The sequence below is a fragment of the Prinia subflava genome, chromosome 14, assembly GCF_021018805.1.
Source record: "Prinia subflava isolate CZ2003 ecotype Zambia chromosome 14, Cam_Psub_1.2, whole genome shotgun sequence".
Classification (NCBI taxonomy): domain Eukaryota; kingdom Metazoa; phylum Chordata; class Aves; order Passeriformes; family Cisticolidae; genus Prinia; species Prinia subflava.
In genome coordinates, this window is record NC_086260.1 from 12,181,001 (window position 1) to 12,194,081 (window position 13,081).

At 46.3% G+C, this 13,081-nt stretch overlaps 1 protein-coding gene across 1 annotated transcript in view; it reads left to right on the forward strand.

Moving 5' to 3' along the window:
- The window catches only part of SUSD3 (sushi domain containing 3), a 33,823-nt gene extending 21,038 nt beyond the window's left edge, over window positions 1–12,785 (forward strand). Inside the window, exon 5 of the mRNA XM_063411482.1 lies at window positions 8,639–12,785. Within this exon, the coding sequence (XP_063267552.1) occupies window positions 8,639–8,846 (208 nt within the window). The 3' untranslated portion in view covers window positions 8,847–12,785. The remainder of the gene's footprint in view (window positions 1–8,638) is intronic.
- The last annotated feature ends 296 nt before the right edge of the window (window positions 12,786–13,081 follow it).

Here is a 13,081-nt window from a genome sequence, read left to right on the forward strand (position 1 = left end):
ATTCTGACTGCCTTGCTGGTTGCATAAATTGCTTTAAAATGATAAGAAATATGTGTACAAATACCCAGGATCATTAACTACAGTGTACAGTCACTCGAGATGCTACCTCTTTCATTTGGATGTAAAGAATCGTAATGAGGATGAACATAACCAATTTTTAGCAGGTCTTATGTGCATGAGCTGCAAGTATTTACAGTATATTTGCTCTCTTATATTATTGAAAACCCTAAATAATGTTGAGCAGGGAAAAACAAGTTACAGATCATGGTGCTGCTGGGAGGGAGGTGTTTCCCCAGCGTTGCTTCCCAGAAGTTTGGAACAGCAGAGATAGCAGTTTTCTCTGTGGTGCAGAGGTTTGAGCCAGATTAGCTGAAAACAAGGGTCTGTGTCTAGGGAAGGGAGATTAGCTGCAGCCCTGGGCCACGTAGTTAGAAAAAACAATGTCCATGAGCCTCCAAAGCAGTCCCCAGGAGCATTGCTGGGCAGAGGGCTTGTCGCATGTTGGGAATGGCCTGACTGCAAAATATACCAGGATGTCTTATTTTTGAGTCAGTTATTTTCTAATGAAGAATGATACCTGACCCAGCAGTAACTCTTCTCTGGAGCACTCGCTTGGGCACCCACCACCCGAGACAAACAGGCCTCTGCCATCCCAGCAAGCAGCCACGTGGGAGAGCTAGGATCAGGCAGCTGCCCGAGAAGGCAGGTTGTCCTCTGCCCCGTGACAGGCACAGGGTAAAATATCAGTAAAGAGATACTAAATGGCAGCTGTCCTTCCTCTGTGCCAGCTGCTGGTAGTGTTTGAGAGACGGAGGTGAAGGTCACTGAGTTATGGTAAAGAAATAGGTATCCAAAAGAAGAGTGAGATCAGCTTAATGTGGGCAGGGGCTACGCTCACCCACCACTGCTGCCCACCTGCTGCTCCCCAAGTGAAGGTGTTCCAGGGATTGACAACTCTTTCTGTAAAGAATTTTTTCCCAATATCCAACCTAAATCTTCCCCAAACTTACAGGGCTTAAAAAGTGCCTTCAGTTTTCAGCAAGTAGTCAAAGCTTCACGGCAAACTAGTGCAACAGCCCCAGCAGAGCTGCTGCTCTAGGAAAACAGGTTTAAAATACAGGATGAGGAAATACAAATAAGCAATTGCTCCGATAAACATAACTGCCAGTTTTTAAATCTGTAAAGAATTATCCTGTCCTGCTGTAATGTACATCAATTCAATTTTAAGCATCCATGCAGAGAGGGGACTGTCTTGTGCTTGTTTAAGTAGTTTGCAGCATTTTCGCTTGTTCTGTAAGAGAAGCCATCAGTTCCATAAACACAAGGAAATGCAAGTGTTCCGTGCCAGAAATGGGAGCCTGAATCCAACTGGAACCACTTTTGGTCTGGCAAAATTCACACAACCTAGTTTAACATATTGAGAGCCATCAGCAAACCCTTCTGGCATGAAGAGACATGAAAGAACCAGGCACTCCTCTTTTGGAACCTATTTATATATCAGCATGTGTAGAAGATACTATCCCAGGAGCAGCACAGATAGCCAGTGTAAAGAAAAGAGTGTAAGAGCTCATTTCAGTTTGGATCAGCTTCCTAGTGATGGTCAGAAATAGCCACACCTTGGCTCTGTTCCTTTGCTTTTCAGTGCAGAAGTCCTGTAACCTGTCCTGGAATAGATATTCCCTTCACTCAAAGGATGTGCTGATTTTTCATAAGGGAGGATTGATGATCCAGCATTTTCTACACTCAGGAGAACTGAATGTAGCTGTACACTAACTCCTTTTCACTCTCTGTCATCTAAGATGACAACCAGAAAAAAAGTAGTCCAGCCCAAAAATGCAATCTAAAGAGAATCAAATTTGGTGTGGGTTTTTTTTGTCTAGTGTGGAAGCATTTGGAAGAAGTTGGAGATTCCAAATTTGGACTGTTTAGAGGTGAATTATTTTTCACAGCTCTAAGTCAAGTTATAAAACATTCTCTATAAAGCAGCTGATCTGACTGCAGGAGCGAGTGAAATGGAAAAGCCCATGTCTCATTAGGCCTAAAGTCCTCCTTTCAGCTATCCACACAGCTGGAGCATATTACCAAGAAGAAAAAATCCTTCTGCAGAGAAGCAGGCTGCTCTGTTCTCTCACAGAAGATATTTTTAGTAGCTGAAATTTTGGTACCAGAGCCCTTTCTGACTACAAGATGCTTTTCTTTGTACCTGGCAAAAAGCAAATAAGGGTAATCCAGCAACAAAGAATTCCAACTGAAAAGGTTTTGTAGAAAATCCCAAAGCCAGCATGCTATTAGGAGAGGCAGCTCAGCATTTTTAGCATCACTGTAGGGTTTAATACTGCATCACATAGAGCATTCAGAAAGGGCTGCAAAGGGCAAATGACCTGTTTGATACAATCGTATGGAACTGATACAGTTCCCTACAGGAAATGTTTGATTGCATGGCACCAAAGACTGAAGGGGAGGAGACCCAGCATAGGAGAGGGGCTGATTTCCTTTCCCTGCTTTACCCGTGACTGGACCAGCATTGAGCTTCTCTGTTCATAGAGCTGTTCTTTTTCCTCTTGTTTTTCCTGTGCTTTGTGTTCCCCACCACCACCTTTTAGAGGCTCAGATCTTCCCAGTACCTTTTGACATGCAGGTTTCAAAGAAAGCTGAGACAGGGGAAGCGAGCTGTGGTTTTACCTTGGGGCCCTGTTAGAAGGGTAGGATAAACTGGCTTTTAAGTTACACCCATTTCTGAATCTCAATCTTAACTGTCATCACAAGAGCTCGAAGGGAGCATGAAAGCAACATGTGCTTTCAATAGAGATGCTATTATTGTTTTCATAATGCTTTCCTGATTACCCCAGGGTCTTGTACAAAGCCACCAGGCATACAGCAACAAAAAAATCCCCTCCCATCCTCTAGTATAAAAGCTGTTTTGAGAGGCAGTGCCAGCACCAGGCAGCTTTGTGGCTGTGTTCTCACACATCTCGGATGTCCTGTTAACAGTATTTTCCCTCCAGCAAGGAACAGTTCTCAAGTCACACAGAAGAATTCTTGTGAATCCTCTAAATCCCATTGACATATGCTGTGATGGCTATTCTCCTCCCCTGATGGGACCTCCGAATTTTATGTCAGATAAAGGCTGTCCTTGTCAAATGCATCATGCACTTGGCTATGCAGCACCCAGGGTAGGTTTATATTGCCAGGTAAGGGTGCAGAGAAGAGTTCTGATCCTCCTGCTGTGATGTTTTGAAGTAGCCCAGTTGGGAACTGGAGTTAAGGAAAGTTGAAGTGCTTGAACAAACAGTCACACTTATTCAGGACAAAGTACAGAGCTCCCAAGGATGAGAGAGCAAACTGAAGACTATGCAACTGAAGGCCTTACACGCAGAGCAAAGCCTACTGTGTGCACAGTTGTCCCTTGTGACACTGCAACCCTCTAAGTAGCTTTTCTCATCCTCTGCTGAGGTGAAACCTCACTGGCTTCACTGTCCCTGATGTCCTCAGGGTTTGATCTTTTGCAAGGAAGAGAGGTGCCTACTGTCTGATCCTACACTTATAGAATCACATAATCATGGAATGGTTTGGATGGAAAGGTACTGTAATAAGTTAGCCAAGGCTCCATTTTCTTCATGCAGAAAAAGCCAATTCTTTATTCACATAACTTATTTTATACAGTTTTCACAGACCTTTTGCAGACTATGACTGCTGGTTATTTCCTACTAGAATATGAGTGCAAGAATTTCCTTGCTGCTTCTCACTGCAGGCTTTCACCCAGCTCAGCTTTGCAAACTCTCATGGCAGGGCCCAGCTGCAGACCCAGACTGACCTCACAGCAGATTCCTCACAGCAGTAAGTGTCTCTCCCATTTGGTCAGTCTTCCAAAACTGGTTTTTCAATACTTTCAGTCCCTTTTTCCCCAGGATCTTCCCCTAATTAGCCAACCCATTCTTTTATCATGCCCGTAATACAGCTGTGACTTATCAGGGGTGAGGTTGTCTGTAACTTCTTCTCCTAAAGATGTATCAATCATAACTATCTGAAAAGGTTGACATAATATATTCCAAACATTCATGTGTCTATATCAGTAAAATGAAACAAAAGAAAACACTGAATAACTGAAAGCTATAATAACTCAGATTAAATAACACTTAAACCTGGTATAAACTAATTAAGCAATATAGCTTAACAAAATGAACTCCATAGAACTCTGCCCTAAAAGGACTTTATATTAATAAAATGTATTTCAATTATTACCTCAGTAAAACAGAAGGTACATTTAAGAAAACTCAAAGTTAATCATTATTAATACTGAATACAACTGTGATCTATATAAAACTGGAATAAAACTGTCTAAATTTAATAATACTGAAACTTAGCAGACATGAAATCTACAAAATTAACTTAATAGAACTTAGTCTTGCTCAACTTAACAGAAGGTAACAGAGCACTATATTATTGGACCTTAACTAAACATAATTGCAAATTAGTACCTTTAAAAGTTATAGATAAGACAAGATGTAGCTTATTCTACTGTTATTAACACAAAAAGAAAATGAAAAAGTGAACAATCCGTAAGAGAAATAACAGCATGATGGTGTAGAGGAGGGATAAAAGTCCCAACAAGCATATTAAACTTATAAGTAATTTAGTTATGAGAAAAACCCATGGCAACTGCAAATTTCACACAAACAGAAATTTAGTTAAGACTCTTTAGAGTGCAGGTTACTGAAAAAAATACAATAATGTGTAGTTTGGCAGACTGCTGAACAGCAGAGTAACTTCTCGCGGTTGTTTTTTGTGTAATTTCATCTGACAAATTTGTTAACGTTCTTGTTAAAGAAATCAGACCACGTTGAAAGCTTTGATAGGTAATAAGGCACTGCATTTACTGCTTTCTATCTGTCCAGCAACTGTAAAACCATAAAAAATTAGAATTCAGTCAGGAAACAAATTAACTTAAAAATCTGTATCATTACGTTTTCAAGGCATACAAACACAATATGTAAAGCTTCATTAAACAGAGGCAGCCAGAACCCACTCCGTGCTGGGGCGGGCCGGGCTGCGCTGCCCGCAGGGAAAAAGGAGAGGGAGGGAAAGAGAAAGAGAACTGCGGCCGCTGCCACCCTGCAGCTGCGGCCGGGAAAGCGAGCACCAAACGCTGCCGTGCCGAGCTGGGCTGTGCTGAGCTGAGCTGTGCTGTGCTGAGCTGTGCTGTGCTGTGCTGTGCTGAGCTGTGCTGTGCCGTGCCGTGCTGTGTTGACCTGTGCTGAGCTGAGCTGTGCTGAGCCGTGCTGTGCTGAGCCGTGCTGTGCTGAGCTGTGCTGTGCTGTGCTGTGCTGAGCCGTGCTGTGCTGTGCCGTGCTGTGTTGAGCTATGCTGAGCTGTGCTGTGCCGTGCCGTGCTGAGCTGAGCTGAGCTGTGCTGTGCTGTGCTGTGCTGAGCTGTGCTGAGCCGTGTTGAGCTGTGCTGAGCTGAGCTGTGCTGTGCCGTGCTGTGCTGAGCTGAGCTGTGCTGAGCCGTGCTGTGCTGAGCTGTGCTGAGCCGTGCTGTGCTGAGCCGTGCTGAGCCGTGCTGTGCTGTGCTGAGCTATGCTGAGCTGTGCTGTGCTGTGCTGAGCTGAGCTGTGCTGTGCTGAGATGAGCTGTGCTGAGCCGAGCTGTGCTGAGCCGTGCTGTGCTGTGCTGAGCTGGAGGGAATGGCGCTGGAATGTCAGCCCCGGGAGGGAATGGCGCTGGAATGTCAGCCCCGGGAGGGAATGGCGCTGGAATGTCAGCCCCGGGAAGGAGCCGCCGATCCCGGCCCGGCCCGGCAGAACCCGGCGCTGTTGCAGCCCGGGCAGAGAATGGCGGCGGCACCGTCAGTTCCGCGGAGGAGCTGTGTCGCAGGGAATGTACTCCGGCTCCTGACGTCTGCAGAGCTCGCGCGTTCCGTATGCAGCTGCGAACCGATCGCGTCTCGGGGGTTTCTGGAGGACAAAACCGCGCGGAGCCACCGCGGCCACCGCCCGCCACCGCGGCCACCGCGGCCACCGCCCGCCACCGCGGCTTTCCGCGGAGCGGACTACCCTGCGCCGCCGGGGACACTGTGTCCCCCCGGAACCGTTTTGCAAGGCGCACGCACACAGGTCCGTCCCCTGGCTTGTGTCCAGTCCCCACGCGGTGTCTCACGTGGCTGAGACTGAAGGCAGTTTCAAAATGGATATAACATTTTTAATAGTCTTTCCAACATGAAAAATAGGATTAAAAGCTAACTTATCCGTCATCCGTGAGCAGAGGGAACAGAAACGGACCAGCAGACACAGGAGGTACTGACCGAGAGGTCTCTTGAGCCCGCGCAGGAGCGGATACCGCAGCAGCTGCGGTCCCCTCAGCAGACTGTAATTTTTTTTACGAGATTCTAATAAAATACCATGTAGGTAACGATTTTGTGGCTACCATATCTTCCCCTATGGTCGCTGCCCACAAAAACTGCCCCAACTCGTCCCACCTTTCTACACTATAGCAATAAAGTTCGCGATTTCCTTTTATCCTGTTCTCTCCTCCGTTTGTGCAATACAAGTGCCCCCACACGTATAATCGCCGTTTCGTCAGCTGAAATTCGCGATATGAGATTTCCCGTATTTTACCCCCTTTTAAAACTCTCGGTCTGGATGTTACCCCGCGGCCTCTGTCCGTGATTTCGCGAGTGTTGCGCTCCGCCGCGCGGATCTTCCACAGCGCACTTTTCACGACTTCTTGGCCGCTGCCTCTCCCACGATTCTCGATCGCATCTCCGCGGTCGCTTCTTCGTATCTCCCGTCCTATCTCCGCGGTTCTCCAGCCCGCGCCTCCTCAGCCGCGATCTATTTCGCGGCTCCGGGCGTTCCCCCGGCTCCGGCCGTGCTCCCCGCGGTTCCAGAGCCTGTCTCCCGCATCTCTGCCTCTGACCGAACACCGCACGGGTTTTGAGACCGCCGTCTCCCCCGGCTCAGCGGCCGCAATGCATCTTTCGGTCTGTGCTCACCAGCCCCCGGGCGGCGCCTTCCCGGGAGCTGTGTTTGTCTGTTCCTGTGTTTGTTCCTGTGTTTGTTCCCGTGAGCGCTTCTCTGTTTGTTTCTCCCGCTCGGGTCCTGCTCCCCCGCCCGGTTCTTGTCTTTGTGGATTTTGTGCCGTCCCGCGGCCGGCTGTAGGCGGAGCTTTTCGCTATTTTGTGTATTGGCCGCTTAAATTTCGTTTAGCTGGTGGCTGTTCTTTCCCGGCTTTGTATTCCGTCCTGGCCGGGCCCGCCTCCTTTTCCGCGGCAGGCTCGGCCGGCGCGTCCCGCGATCGCCTCGGGTCATCGGATATTGTGATAACTTAGCCGAGACTCCATTTTCTTCATACGGGAAAAGCCAATTCTTTATTCACATCGCTTATTTTATACAGTTTTCACAGACCTCGTGTGCAGCACCTGTTGGCTGGTGCTTTTCCTTACTACTTCGTGGTTTGGTCAGAAGCTGATTTGTGTGCACGTGCTAAGATTCAGGTTGTTCACATTTTTTTCTTTATGGGTTGTCATGGAACAGATCTTATTGTTTACACAGATGCACTTATTTTTCAACCCAAGAATAGGTGGCTGTGTTAACGAACCTTTCATAACAAGATTGGTTTTGCATGGGAACTTGCAAATTCCTTAACTACACTTAGAAGAGATGACAGGCTAGCTATTAATTTAATAGAGCAGGCCTGATTTATGAGGCCTTTCTTTTATAATTCTTCTACCTGTCACAACGAAAGGGGCCTTAAAGACTATCCCATTCCACGCCTTGCCGTGGGCAGGGACACCTCCCACTGTCCCAGGATGTTCCAAGCCCCAGTGTCCAACCTGGCCTTGGGCACTGCCAGGGATCTGGGGGCAGCCACAGCCTCTCTGGGCACCCTGTGCTGGTAGATGTCAATGAAAGCTTAATAGTTCCTGAAATGGGAGGAATGAGTTGCTAAGGCAGGAGCACCTCTGTTCTCCAAGTTCAGTTTTAGCCAGTTTGGGTTCCTGAGTTGGTGGTGGACTATGGGTAATTGCAGTGTTTCACAACATAGAGCTGTGTAGGGCAAAACATCAGAGGGGGATGGAAGTGAAAACATCACTTCTGCCTAGGTAAGCTGTATTTATTGCTCTATAGTCAGAATACCTAGACTTGAGCTATAATCCTGGCAGGGCAATTTGCAAAGACTTTTTTTTCAAAGGTTGTTTTGCTGGCCCATGCAAAACTTTATTCCAGTCCTTCTTTGTGTATGTGCTGTTTTGATTTGATTTTTATTTTGACCTGTGACTAGCACCTCAAGAAGATCGAACTGAGTTCTTTATACTATAAAAAATAAATAGAGGCACAACAGCAAGTATCTCAGAAGATTTTCTTTTGGTGGTGAGGTGTGCAGCATTACCCCATCTAGCATCTGTTCCCTCATGGCAGTTTGCAGGGGTGCTCAGTTGGTACCCAACAAAAAGGTACTTGAGGTCTTGTTGAGGCTTTTACACAATTATTTGCCCCACTGTTACCAACTGGTTTTGGTGCTGGGAGAAGCAAATCCTTATGTTACAGCACAAGTCATTTGCAAAACGTCTGATGTGCCAATAAAATGCACAGATTCTCTACCTTCACCAGAATTAATGGAACTTCCCTTTGTGCTTCCAGGTCCCAGGAGGAATGGGCTCGGGATGTGGTAGTTCCTGGGTGTTGCAAAGACAGCAGTCACCTGCTGGAGGCAGCCAGGAGCAGCGGTGGGACACACGCGGGGCCCAGGCACGGCGCTGCGCTGCAGACCGTGAGCTCCTCACACCTTGTTGAAGTCTACAGCCATAAGGAAAGATACAACAAACCAACCTGTCAGATACCTGGATAGCTGCTGTCTGAAATGCAACTGCTTCTCTGGACCAAAATGAAATTTTGGTATTAATATGTGCCTTAATGACAACATAGAAAATTCGTTATTCATATGAATTGTAAGTTTTCTATATTCCAAGATGGTTATTTAACAGAAATGCTTGAAGGTCTGATACAAATAAAGATATGAATGTTAGGGCTGTCAATCCAGAGCTGCTCTCTGCAGTGTGCTGTGCAGTGTGACCGTGACAGAAGCATAATGTCCTTCTGCACAGCTGGAGAGGTGGAACCCAGTTTGCATATTTGCCTCATATGAAGTTGCTGATAATAAATGACACCCCCTCAGATTCCAGTCTTCTCTGAACCAGTGGGTTTTGTAAGAATTTCAGAAAGGAAACTCCCCCATATTTTTACAAACTAGCATGACAGAACTACAAAAAAGTCTGGTTTTAATTAAATGCCCCATTATTTTATATCAGGAAGGTCTTTAATTCACCTGCTCTGTGTTTAGAGAGCATGTGCAGCAAAGGCCCGTCTGCAGGTCTGCCAGCCTGTGGGAGAGGAGATGGCACATGGAGGGATGGGATGTTGTGCTGTGGTGCACCTTGGGCCCCTACCAGTGACCTCCTGTAGCTTCTACAGGTGTCCCAGTGCGAGATGCAGCCTTCCTGGAGCAGCCAGCTCGGGGTCGCTGCAGCATCGTCCCTGTGAGAGCTCTCTAAAGGGCTGAGGTAGCTTTTGAAAGCCTGCCTTCTTTTCCTGTTGTTAATCTGTTCTTCATGTGGGGAAACAAGGTGGGTTTTTTTCTTGTTTTGTCCCTTTTGAATAGTTAAGTAACTGATATGGCTCTTTTTCTACTGTTTATATGCAAATAGATGTATATCCTACTTATAATTATTTTTGTTCATGTTGAAGCCTTACTTAATACTGTCATCAGCTGTTTAATGGGTATCTCTCTCATGGATAGAAACATGACCTTATAGCAAGCTGCAGTAATTGTTTTATGGTATATCCTCTTGGTATGAATCAGGTGTCCTCTCATGACCTGCAGTTCTGAAGCTTCAGTTTTGAAATTCAAATTACTGTAGCTTGCTGGCAAATGCCCTCTTCTATCCTGGTGATACGCTGCAGAGATCAAAAACACGTGCTTGAAATTCAGTAACATGGAAGTTGGAGCAAAAGAGCTTTTTTCTTATTTCTAATAAGCTCAGTTCTGCTGTACCATACACCAGGGTGCACCTTGCAACATGTTTCTTGCTATGCACTGCAAAAAGGAGAAGGGATGTACTTCCCATCACTCCACCCAGTTAAGTTTCAATTCATCCAATTAATACTAGCCAGGGTTTATCAGGACATAGTTGTGCTGTGAACTATTTTGTGTGCAGTTTTCTGCCCCCTGTCAGACCCAGACAGCTTCTGTACCCAGCAGTGTGGGCAGCAGGTCAAGGCAGGTGGTTCTGGCCCTCTGCTCTGCTCTGATGTCATCTGAAGCGGTGTCCAGCTCTGGGGCCCCAGCATAGGAAGGACATGGAGCTGCTGGAGTGATCCAGAGGAGGCCACAGAGCTGCTCCCAGGGCTGGAGCCAGGCTGGGAGAGCTGGGAGTGCTCACCTGGAGAGGAGAAGGCTCCAGGGAGAGCTCAGAGACCCTTCCAGGGCCTAAAGGGGCTCCAGGAGAGCTGGAGAGGGGCTGGGGACAAGGGAGAATGGCTTCCCACTGCCAGACAGTTAGATGGGATACAGGAAAGAAGGTCTTGGCTATGAGGGTGGTGAGGGCCTGGCCCTTAGGAAATGGGAAAGGGCAAATCTAACTTTAATAAAGGGAGAGAAGAGTGCCAGAATGGAAGGGTTTCTCTGATCCCCAGATACGCAGGACAAATGGTTAAACAATTCCTTCACGAAGATACATCTCAACCTAGGATTAAAAAGTTATAGGCATGGGAGGGAGATATTCTGTCCTACTGGCAATATTATGCTTAAGGTACACATGTGAAGGGTGGACAAGATATCCTTGATCCTGCCTCTCTGCAGCTCCTTTGAATTTCCTTCTTCCCATCTCTGTGGGAATGAACTAAATCATGAATTCCATGATTTAGTTCCCTGGTGTATTAATTTCATTATGTGGCTTTAAACTGCAATAGTATGACTGCAAGTGAAATAAATTTCCTGTTGGGATGTTTGGGTCAGCAGTTTGTGTGAGCAGACAGCCTGGCTCCTGTTCTGCATGAGGTGAAGCTGACTAATGTTGGATAGGACAAAGTGCACGCTGGAGCTGCCAGGGATGCTGGCAGCCATAGAAAACACTCCTGAAGGCAGGTAAATTCACTGTCCCTGTGCCGGAGCACTACATGACTACCATTTATTTGGGCAGCTAAAGCAAGAGGCAACAAAGTTACACCAAGATAAGGATGCAACACCCAAACTGTTTGTATGAGATTTGTGGCTTGTTTCCCTCTGGGACTGTGCTTAGTCCTGATGGCTGCGCCCCCTGGGGTCAGCTTTATTGCCAAACATAACATAATTTATTGTCAGAAGGGAAGTAAGTGCTGTACAGGAAGTAGATGAAAGCAGCTGAGACTCTAAAATAGACATTTAAAACCTTGTAACCCTTAAATGATAGCTAGCCAGTGGTTCCAGCTGGATTCAAGCTCCTATTTCTGCTATAGAACACTTGCATTTCCTTGTGTATTTTATGAAAATAATGGCTTGCACACTGCTCACAGAAGTGTTTTCCACAGGACACATGTTGTCATTCAGGTTTTGAAAGGCAGAGGATCTAAGGGAACCTCCCTTAGAATGGAGAATACAAACCCCCTCCCTCCAAATTATTATAATTCTGAAATTAAGGGGGCTTTCAGGCAAAGATATGGGAATAGGAAAAACAGTTCTTTACTAGGAATATTAAAAATACAAATGTAGTAGTACCAAAAACACAAGCAAACAAAAAACCCCTAGAAATACTGACAGTCAGAATGTGAACTGACACCCTGTTGGTCAGGGTATTGGGAACAGCCCAGTTAAGCCCTCCTGGTGTGACAGATGTGGTTCTGTTGGAGTAGAGATGATCCTGTAGAAAGGGTCCAGTGGTGGTGAGATGGGTCCAGCCTTCCTCTGGGAATCCAGTGCAAACAGGCTGTCCTGGTGTTCTGGATCTCAGGTTTTAGCCAGGTAGGAATGCTGGGCTCCTCCCACTGGGTGGAGCATCTCCACAATGTAATTTTATCAGTCATGTGGTGAGCATTATTGGCCCATTAACAGAAGATATTCCCCCTGGATGGAAGAGGTAAGGAACATTGCTCCACCTGGTTTTAACAGCTGGCCCATTAAGAGAAGGCACCCACCTCCTCCCCCCTGGAGTTATGAGGAATGGGTTATACAAGACATAAAGAAAAACACTTCCCAAACCGCTTTCAACAGATGGCAAATAGAATACACATTTTTAGTTACATATTGCAAGCCAAGATAGTTGTATCTATGAGCTTGAGTCTGCAGTGGCTTCTAACCCGTGCCCAGTATTGGCCTTTACTTCACACAGGCTGTGGGTTTCATGCTAGCTGCACACCATCCTCTCCATCATTCCCGACTCTGGGGGTCAGATGGTGCCTGGAGCTGGCACAGGGATGACTTCCACGTGAGGACTTTGTTCCCTTCCCACAGCTCTGCAGAATGTCAGTTTGCCAAATCTGTCAACTATTTATTTACTCACCTATTTTAAGGGGAGGATGCTCTAAAAGCTTTGCTTTCTGTCTTCAAAGAATTCAATTGTCTGGATTTAAAAAAATAATTAGTTGAGTATTTTTTCTCATGTGTACAATTTGATTTGTGCTTTACAAGGCATAAGATAAGGAGCCAAGTGCAGTATTGAACATGTTTGTGGAGCTGGCTGTTCACTCTCCAGAATCTCTGCAATATTTGCCAGGACTATTTGTGATCAGTGCACATTGACCCATTCTACATGCCCATTCTTCCCTTGTGCCAGGAACAAGAGATATGCAATTTTTCCATGATCTGCCTCATCTTCTTGTTTTACTAATGCTGTTAAAATTTCTGAGGATAGGGTATCATAGAGCAGCATCAGGGGTGTGTAATTCACCAGGTACAAGGTGAATACACAGGAAATTAAGACTGACCAGGGGTTCCCAGACCTATGGATGTTCCAGGCTATCGTAGAATATCCTGTGCTGAAATGGACCCTGAGGTCCACCCCCTGTCCCTGCCCAGACCCCCAACAATCCCACCCTGGGCACCCCTGGCAG